The sequence below is a fragment of the Sebastes fasciatus genome, chromosome 15, assembly GCF_043250625.1.
Source record: "Sebastes fasciatus isolate fSebFas1 chromosome 15, fSebFas1.pri, whole genome shotgun sequence".
Taxonomy (NCBI): Eukaryota; Metazoa; Chordata; class Actinopteri; order Perciformes; family Sebastidae; genus Sebastes; species Sebastes fasciatus.
Genome location: NC_133809.1, coordinates 17,271,413 through 17,281,605, shown reverse-complemented (window position 1 = coordinate 17,281,605; position 10,193 = coordinate 17,271,413). Strand labels below are relative to the sequence as shown.

Genomic DNA, 10,193 nt, shown 5'->3' with positions numbered 1-10,193 from the left:
GTTGTGCACCTTTTTTTCAATATTGATTGTGGTGCCCTTTTTACATTATATACGCATCAATAAAAATGTTGAAACTACAAATATGACATTTATATAGAGAGAAGTGCTACACTACAATATATACAGTATGTACAGTACGTGTATGTATTTAGATCATATATAGCACTGTAAAAATACAAGCTATGTGGGTGTGCTGTCACATGGGGATGATATTGGTGCATGATCTTGATGATGAGTAATCATGAGTCATGAATCATTTTGTACAGTAACTTGTTACAAAAATATACAAGCCACAAAAATAACACCAACATTGTTTTGAGGAAGGGAAATCTTCTTCATAAGTCATAAGTTGAAGGTCCACTTCCCTTTTCATGTCGCACAGGCAGTTGGATGGAATTTACTTTGGTGAGACATTTGTGACATTTATTGGACATAACAAACCTAAATTAACAAATAGTACAAGTCAAGATAAACAAAACTGGATAACCAGGGAATCCACAAGAAATAATAATAATAATTGAGGAAATAAATCAACATCTTATAGCAATGTTTATGCAAAATGTGTGAAACAACATAACAAAAGATGAAAACCTAATCACAACCCACATATTTCTTGCAACTAATGATCCTTCTGATCTAAAATGAGACATTCACAGGCCTGTGGAGCATGTTGCGTATATTTATGTCTCAAGTGTTTCTATCTGAGAAACAACATCAGGAGTGTCCTTCTGGATGTGACGCTCTAAGCTCAGATCCAATTCTTCTCAGCTTTTCCCTGTCAGGCTTTTCTAGCTGTAAAGAAAGATGAATATTATTACTGCTTCAAGCAAGAAAAATCCCAACATTAAACAGACAATTTACTCAGTGAGAGAAGTCACTTCCTCTTTGTTTTGGCTTTCATACTCACTTTGTTGTGTGTCCCTGTGTTTATAGCAATGCTGCCTGCACAGAGGCTTTGACCTTCTTGCTGTTAATTTGCTTCAGTCTTTGGTGCTCTTGTATTTTCTCCTGTGTCTTCAACAGCAGCTGCTTCTTGTTCTGCTTCTCCTCCAGGATGTGCTGCCGTTTCTCCTGCTTGTCTGTTTGCTGCGCCTCCCTCAGGAAGTCTAGCTTCACCTTCAGCTCCACCAGGGACATCTCTCCCAGCAGCTTGTGGCCTGCAGTCTGACATGGGACAACAGGTTCAGCGTGACACAAGAGATGTGTGAAAGTATGTCAAACGTTAGATGGCATCCATGCGTTTCCTTCACTCACCTCTGTGTCGTCAAAATTCCTGACTCTAATGTGAGGAAGCGATTCGATGGCATGTGTTTCGCGCATGATTTCCAACTTTCTGCTGAGCTCTGCTTGTGCTTCCTCCAGTGTGTGACGAAGGACCTCTCGTCTTTGCTCTGAGTCTTCTTTCACTGTGGAATTTGCGTGAAATTGATGAAAAATGAAAAGGAAACCATGAAAAAGTGATCACACGTGATGTCAAACGAGGGGTCCTACCTATACTTTGCTTGAATTTCTGTAACTTCTCTTTAACTGCCTTTGAGTTCTTGTGTCCTTCTTCCACTTGTTGCACCAAGTCTCTCATTTTTTTTTCCTCCTGCAACTTGTTCTCAGCATATCTGCGCATCAGCTGAGCTTTCTACAAGACACAACAAAATAAACATAAAACTAGAATTAACGCCTGGCTTTTGTACGCCTCCGCCAACCAGTGAAGTTGAAGTTCACATCAATGTCTGTCCAAAATGTCATCACTTCATCATTTTATCCTATTCCTATAGAGATTTGTGTAAAATTACCATAATTAGCGCATTAATTCTTGAGTTACGGCCAAAAACGTGTTTTGTGAGGTCACAGTGACCTTTGACCTTTGACCACCAGATTCTAATTGGTTCAAATTTGAAGAAGTTTGCACAAGGCGTTCCCGAGATTTCATGGGAATGGGACGGTTGTGAGGTCACAGTGACCTTGATTTTTTACCTCTGACCACCAAGATCTAATCAGTTTGAGTCCAAGTGGACATTTGTGCCAAATTGTAAGAAATTCCCTCGAGGTGTTCCTAAGATATCGCATTCAAATGAATAGAGAGATGGACGGACAACCTGAAAACATAATGCTTCCGGCCGCGTCTGTCGTTCGCGCGGAGGTATAAAAACAAGTTATTCATGCCTAAGTGTGAATCCCTTTAAAATGACTTCTTTAAAGGGTGTTTGTAGAGAACAGACAAACTTTTGTCTAGTTACCCGTCTCGTTACACACTTTAACGCACTGTGTAATCTTCTGTGAATGCCTTTTCTTATCAGCCGTCGAGGGATTTTTACCCACCTCTTCTTTCTTCAGCTGAGCAGTCTTCTGGTTGCGTTCCATTTTGCGCATGCGGGCCACGGCTGCCTCCTCATTATTGATGCCTGCCTCCAGACGCCTGCGCTCAATCTTGGCCAGTTCCTCCTGAAGGTCCTTCTCACGCATCTCCTTCTGCCACTGGAGGAAAGACGAGGGCTCACGTGCCCCCTCCACCAGACGCTGCAGTCTGTGTCAACAGAAAGAAATGATTCTTGGCTTGTTAAGTCCAGTTCAGGGGTTTTCACAGTCTGAGACTGTGGGCCTGCAAAGTTTGGAGAAAGGCACCCCCTCAACCCCCTTTATAGTTTACCTGCTTAGTTTCAGTGTTGAAAAGTACATTTACTCAAGTACTGTACTTAAGTACAATTTGTGCTACCCTACTTGAGTATTCCCATGTTCTGCTACTTTCTACTTCTACTCTACAACATTTCAGAGCGAAATATTCTACTTTTTTACTCCACAAGTTATTTGATAACTTTAGTTACTTTGCAGACAATAATACAATTAATACAATAATCAACTAATAAATTATGTTGTAATATTAGAATAAAGATTAAACTTTATTGATCCCCGGGGTAAATTACCCAGCAGTATACAAAGTCATTAAAATTAGCTTCACCTTTACCAGCTGCAACATTAAGGTGTTGAACAAATAACATATCCCATTTATATTAGTAAAATATCCCCAAAATATTAGTAGAATATCCCAAAACATATTAGTAAAATAGCAGAAAAATATTAAGAAAGTGTCAGACAAACATTTGTGAAATATCAAAAAATATCAGTAAAATATGCAAAATATTATCAGTAAAATATCAAAAAAATAATAGTAAAATATCAGACAAACATTCATAAAATATCCAAAAAATAATTCAAATGAGCTCCATCTTTACCAGCTGCAACATTAAAGCGATGAACACATTAAATGCATCAATAATTATAATAAAATAATATAATATAAATTATTCTGCATAATGAGTACTTTTACTTTCGGTACTTTAAGTATTGTACTTTTACTTAAGTAAGATTTTAAATGCAGGACCTTTACTTGTAACAGAGTATTTCTACATGTGGTATTGTTACTTTTACTGAAGTACAAGATGTGAGTACTTCTTCCACCACTGCTTAATTTCACTCAATTCCTGGATGTCTATGGGATCATGATTATGTCATTTGATCCCATAGACACTCAACATTTGAGCCAAGAAAGCCCAATATTGCTGTTTGACATAACTTCAGATTACACCAAACACATATAAAAGGTTTACTATCTCTTTAACCAAATCACACACATTTAGGCTACGTGATCTTCTTTTTGGTAACTCGTGTAATAACTAATGCCGCCTCCTACTTTGAAAACCTCTCATCTATTGATCTTTATTTATTTAAGAAGTTTAAGATCTTCTTGGCAAGAGAACAAATTGCATATGTACAACTTCACAAGACAATTCAGTCACACAGTCATCACACACAGACAGAAAGTAAATGCTGTGCTGTACCTTTGCTGCTCCTCCTCCTCCTTACGGTCATATAGCGCCCCCCCTCTCAGGATGGCTGCTGTGTTGAGCTTGATGGGCCAGCTCGTAGTCTAACAGAATCAGGACAATAAGCACATGCCAGAGGATATTAGTTATTATCCATCACTGTCATACAGAAGCACGTGGAATAATCAGATATCACCTTGTTACTGGAGGGAAGTCCAGAGGAATGACATGAATCAAACTGGAGTTGTGAATCCAGGTCCTCCTTAATCTGAGACATCGCTCTCTGCAAAACGAATGATGGTTGATCAGAAATGTGAACTGAGTCACTCAGGAGTGAATTTTCTCCTTCCATCTGGTTTGTATGTATACATTATAAGTAAGCTTGGCCATGAATCAATAATATTATTACTTTGGATATCCATGTAAAGCGCAGACAATAGCCCCTACCTTGGTGTGTTCAGCCATCTGTAGATTTACACATCTGAACTGTTTTACATTTGCCTCGTAGAGCAGTTCCTTTGGCGAAAAACAAATAGGATGTCATTACAGAGGCATGTACAGTAAAGCTGGTATAAGTGCTGATTATAAAAATATGAAATGCCAAAAAAAGACCATTTAAAAACAACTTTTCTATGTTTTTAATGTGCTGTAATAGATATTACTATAGATATTGTACCACAGTCTGTTGATGGTTCTTTTGTTTGATCTCATCCATCATCTGTATCTCCTTTGGAGCCCTGTATGTGCTATTTGGCACCTACAAAACAAAAGTCCTTTGAATCCATCACAGCCGCTACACAATATACAGCTTAATAACCTGTCTTGTCTGTAGTGTATATAAGACAGCACACACAGTTTGAAGAGGGAATATTGCATATAACTGTAAATGAGGCTGACTGGTTTTGCTTTATCCGGCTGTGGGATGAGTTCAGGCATTGGCAGAGGTCGAGGTTTAGGTTTGGTGAGAGAGAACTCCTGGAGCTTTGTGGTTTTGATCGGCGCTTTCTTGACCTGACTCCCATGAGATATTTTGACAGCAAGCTGGTCCGTGAGAATCTCCATCTCAGGGCGCCATCTAAAGGACAAACATGCATTCAGTCCTTGCCTTTGAAAAAACATTGATTTCCTAAAAAATATGTTTCCTGTAGCCCTTACAAAAAAAAAGTTTATTCAAGTGTGCTATTAGTATACTTCTTTTAAACTTAAAATAAGAGAGTATGCTTTCAGTTTACTTTTTATGTACTTATCAGAGATATACTTAACAAAATTATACTTAAGTGCACTTGGCTTATACTGAAAAGTTTACAGACAAGTATATTTGGCTAAGTACTATAAGTTCACTTAAAGAAAACTTACTAGTATACTTGCAGTAAAAACTATTAAACTAGGGTAGTACTAAACGGAGAGTACTTTAAATTGTACTTTCATAAACTAAAAAGTGGGCTACAAGTATATAACTAGTATAGTATACGTATAAGTTCACTTGTAGTATAGTTCATATTATAGTTGCAGTACAAAATACAACTTGGATGTAAACTAGTTGTGTATTCAAAGTTTGCTGTTTTGTTTATATTTTTGTTTCTTACCATGTTGAAACGTCCATCCCAACATGTCAATATAATGATTTAAATGAACTTGCATTTAGGAATACCAATTGTTTTAAGAGTAAATGCTACTAGCTTAAAGTTACGGCAAGTTAATCTAACTTCTGTTTTGTACATTGTAATTGTGTGTATAGGAGCTGGAGCGGGCATGACCTTTGACATGGAGGTTCTGTTTGCCTGTGTGTTTGGCAGAGAAAAAACAGATGCCATATACAGTATGAAGAGATCCCGGTGTCACGGTGTCCTCTCTAACTAACACAACACAACGCAGAAGTCCATTGGTTACATATACTACTAGTATATTGATATTAGTATACTTATTAAAGTATTATACTTGAACTAAACTTAAGTTTACTTCATAAAATAAACTTGAAGTATACTGCTTTTTTGTAAAGGAGCCTACTATTCTCACCTTAGCAGAGGGTCAATCCAGTTTTTCTCCACAAAGGCAGCATCATAGATATTATTCCACTCGTCTTGTATCCACGTGGTGAGTTTTGTGAAGAAGAAAGTCAGGAACTATAGAGTCAAACACAAGCGAACACTTCACACAGAAGGCACAGCAATAGATTGCTGGTTATTTCCAGTGCAGCATCTCTTATGAGTTTCTTACTGTGTGCATCTTCTTGATGTCCAGAGATTTGATAATGTTGCTAAAACGCGGAAGTCCAAGGTCATCAAGAGAAAATGTGGCGAGGTAACAGATAACTGAAGAACAATTTACAAATATGTCAATATTGTTTTTATTCAGATTCAGTTTAAAGTTTGTTTTAATTCATTTAACTTACTGACAAACTGGCTGCGATCATTTCTAGATAAGCTTTTCCCATCCTGGCCGTAGAAGATATTGATAACTACGTCCAGTAACTTTTGGTGCTCAATGCATCCAGAAAGGACATCAAGTATGAACTTCTTATGCAGAGTGTCCATGTGCTGCAAAAAACATAATAAATGAGACATTCAGGTGTCAGCACTTGTGCAGCATCAGCAAGTATACATAGACTTTTAAGTATACTTGTCATTATAAACCAAATATACTTAGACTTTTAAGTATACTTGTCAGTATAAGCCAAGTATACTCAGACTTTTTTGTACACTTGTCATTATAAACCAAATATACTTAGACTTTTAAGTATACTTGTTAGTATGAGCCATGTATACTTAGTCTTTTCTGTATACTTGTCAATATAAGCCAAGTACACTCAACCTTTTTTATATACTTGTCATTATAAACCAAATATACTTAGACTTTTAAGTATATTTGTCAGTATAAGCCAAGTATACTTAGTCTTTTCTGTATACTTGTCAATATAAGCCAAGTATATTTAGACATTTAAGTATACTTGTCAGAAAAAGCCAAGTATACTCAGACTTTTTTGTATATTTGTCATTATAAACCAAATATATTTAGACTTTTAAGTATGCTTGTTAGTATGAGCCAAGTATTCTTAAGTATACTTTTGTTAAGTATCTCTGATAAGTACATAAATATAAATCTACTGTTACGGACATGTGCAATAACACATTGGTCACTTTTGTGCAATGTAAATACTGTAAATCTACTGTTACAGATATGTGCAATAACATATGCTGATCACTCTGTGCAATAATTATATAATTATCTGGCGAACACTTTGTGCAATAATCTGGCAAAACTGTAATCATGGCAGAAAAACATAATAAATGAGACATTCAGGTGTCAGCACTTGTGCAGCATCAGGACACTGATCTGAGTCTATACTGTACCTGCAGATCCTTTGAAGCATCCTCCATGAAGTCATCCAAACACTGTCTGCCAGAGGTGAACTTATCGAGCAGCACAATGGCCTCCTTGGCAAGGGATCCATAGCTTGATGCCATTTTATATCGATCTGCTGAAAGCTGGGTGGAGATTGATAGGCTAACTGAGGTTGAAATCTGCTACTGTAGCAGAAAAGCCCGAAGAAATAGCCTACATATAGGCTCCTCAGGTAGACTGTGTAAAAAAGTACTGTTTTACTAGCTGAGAGAGACCAAAGTGGTTGCTATTAAAAGATAGATTCATAGAAAGTCTCCAGGAAAATTCACAGGGCGTCTTGTTGTCATGTTCAGTCGTTGCTTAGCAACTCACTAACGTAAACAGAGACGTCACCCAGCAGGTAGTGCCTTAGAAAAACAGGAATTATCTACATTTATTTTAATTATTTACAGGTGTGCCTGAGTGCTGTTGTTGAAATTGTTGTGTTTTTTTTTAGTTCTTCTTCTTTGAGGTAATTATTTGTTTTGTTAAATCAAAACTTAAAACTTTCCTGTTTGCTTTTATTAAACCAGTTAATGATCTTATACTGCACTAGAGCTTTTACTCTTGTGTGTTATATTCTATTTTAGCTTCTATCCTAGCTTTTATTTTTAGCTTGTTTTTATTTTCTAATCTTTAATGTTTTTATGTTTTTTTAACTGTTTTAATTATGTCTTAATGTTCTTTTGCACTTTGTCGCAATGTTCTTGAATGTTTATGTAAAGCACTTTGAATTGCCCTGTTGCTGAAATGTGCTCTACAAATAAAGCTGCCTTGCCTTGTCTTATCTTTTCTTTTATTTGTTTTCTTTGTTAGATATGTGAAATACATGAAATGTCATGTCGCTCTTTCTTTGATTACTGTGGAAATTCTGACTAAACATTTTATTGTATAATTTAATTATTAATATTGTTAGTCTGTCTGTATGTGTATATATGTATAAATGTTTATATAAAATTCAATAAAAAATATTGTTTAAAAAAATATATATATTTACAGTTTTTTTTGTTATTATTGGGGCTGTTTTTTTCAACATATAAAAACAAACATCATGGTTTTAATCCTTGGGATGCAGATTAAACAGTGTGACAGCTTGATCCTTTGTTGGCTGCCATAACAATAATTATGACGTAGCATATTGTGACGTCTGTGCGAGCCAAGCGATGCCTTCCAGTGCTGTTGGAAATGTTGCCATCAACGTGATAAATACAAGGAAAGAGGAAATACATGATAATTATAACCAGACTAAGGCAGATGACCTATGCGTGATTGTTGTAAATATGACTGACTGTTGTAAGGAAAAGTGACTAACTTTACATCAGGGTTTTGAGGGGTTAGTGGGGGAAAAGCTGATTATTGAACAAATCACATGCAAACGGGGGTTTTAGTCTCACAATGCATCATCTGATTTCATGCCATAATATGATTAACATAAACTGATTTTTGTGGGCATGTAAACAAAGTCACTGGGTTGTCCCTCTGTGCTCACAACATGGATGAGAAGTCTCAGTTTAAACATCTACAGTTTCATTAAACCTGAGGAAACTCAGCTGTCAACGCTCTACTGATGAAGACTTTGTGATACGGTTGAAAGCTCCAGAACAAAGACTTGAAACTTGACTTGCAAAAAAATTAATTGTGAGCATCTCTTTTTAGTTCATGAAAGTATACTTTAACTTATAGTACTTAGCCAATGATTTATGTATTACATAAGGAGACTTGCTCCTTTTGCTATTTGACTTGATGGTTTGTGATGAGATTAAAAAAATAAATAAAAAAGATTAAGTAAGTAGGCCTATAAGCCAAACATACTCAGACTTTTCTGTATACTTGTCAGTATAAGCCAAATATACTTAGACTTTTCTGTATACTTCTCAGTATAAGCCAAATATACGTAGACTTTTCTGTATACTTGTCAGTATAAGCCAAATATACGTAGACTTTTATATGTGGATATATAATGTTTGCACTACTGCTACTGCACATCATTTATAATATTTATAATGCACATAGTTATTTACCTTTTTTAACTTTAACTTTTTACTAGTGTTCTATTGCTTGGGTATTTTTTATTTTTTTTTACTCTTATTTATTGTATGCCCTGCCTTATTCTTATTTTATTTATTTACTTCTTCTGTTAGAATCTGTGCTGCTGCGCAACTGCAATTTCCCCACGGGGATAAATGAAGTGCTATCCTATCCTATCCTATCCTATCCTATCCTATCCTATCCTATCCTATCCTATCCTATCCTTTTAAGTATACTTGTCACTATAAGCCAAGTATACTCAGACTTTTTTGTATACTTGTCATTATAAACCAAATATACTTAGACTTTTAAGTATACTTGTTAGTATGAGCCAAGTATACTTAAGTATTATTTTGTTCAGTATATCTCTGATAAGTACATAAAAAGTACACTAAATTTATACTCTCTTAGTTTAAGTTCAAAAGAAGTATACTTAATAGCACACTTGAATAAACTTCATTTTGGTAAGGGTAGGCCTAGTTGTTATTTTGAGGATGTATATGCTGCCTTCCACTGTGTAATTGTCTGGAATATATTAATTATTTATTTTTAAAAATATTTTTGAGAGTTACAAGTTCTTTTAACATGATCATGGAGCATATATACTGTATATTTGTATTCTGGGGGTATCGTTCCTATGCAGAGGGTAGTTTAGTTTATTTATTGACTACACTGAGGGCGTTTTATATTTTAATAATTTATTTATTTATTGTGTTGAGTTGAATGTGCTACTTAATTTGTACTGTAATTACCTTGTGCCTTTTCTACCTTTTTTTTTATTTCTTAAAGCTGACTCGGTGTAAACTGCTCAGAATTCCAATGTACTTATAGGAGCAAATGGCAAATAAAACACTTGAATCTTGAATCTATAACTGGGTAATTCAAAAATGTTTTGTGGAAAGACCATAACAGAATCATTATTAAAAGTATTTTTTTTCCTTTTATTAATAAACATGCCCGGAGGTG

The 10,193-nt window shown here is 35.5% G+C and overlaps 1 protein-coding gene across 1 annotated transcript; it reads right to left on the bottom strand.

Moving 5' to 3' along the window:
* Positions 1–253: 253 nt before the first annotated feature.
* On the bottom strand, positions 254–7,533 carry cfap99 (cilia and flagella associated protein 99). The gene is made up of 14 exons (XM_074661188.1): positions 7,169–7,533; positions 6,211–6,355; positions 6,036–6,130; positions 5,835–5,941; positions 4,716–4,893; positions 4,495–4,575; positions 4,266–4,334; positions 4,015–4,101; positions 3,834–3,922; positions 2,317–2,521; positions 1,492–1,633; positions 1,255–1,406; positions 908–1,164; positions 254–792 (listed from the first exon to the last, which is right to left on the bottom strand). Exons 1-13 carry the CDS (start codon positions 7,280–7,282, stop codon positions 928–930), a joined length of 1,701 nt encoding a protein of 566 aa, XP_074517289.1. The 5' UTR covers positions 7,283–7,533; the 3' UTR covers positions 254–792; positions 908–927.
* Positions 7,534–10,193: the final 2,660 nt, after the last annotated feature.

Excerpts from the sequence above, each read along its gene's own strand:
- cfap99 (XM_074661188.1), bottom strand. The coding sequence starts at position 7,282 with ATGGCATCAAGCTATGGATCCCTTGCCAAGGAGGCCATTGTGCTGCTC. Across the intron at positions 4,894-5,834 it reads TGGATTGACCCTCTGCTAAG|ATGGCGCCCTGAGATGGAGA; the intron begins GTGAGAATAGTA and ends TTTGTCCTTTAG. Across the intron at positions 1,407-1,491 it reads GAAATTCAAGCAAAGTATAG|TGAAAGAAGACTCAGAGCAA; the intron begins GTAGGACCCCTC and ends CAAATTCCACAG.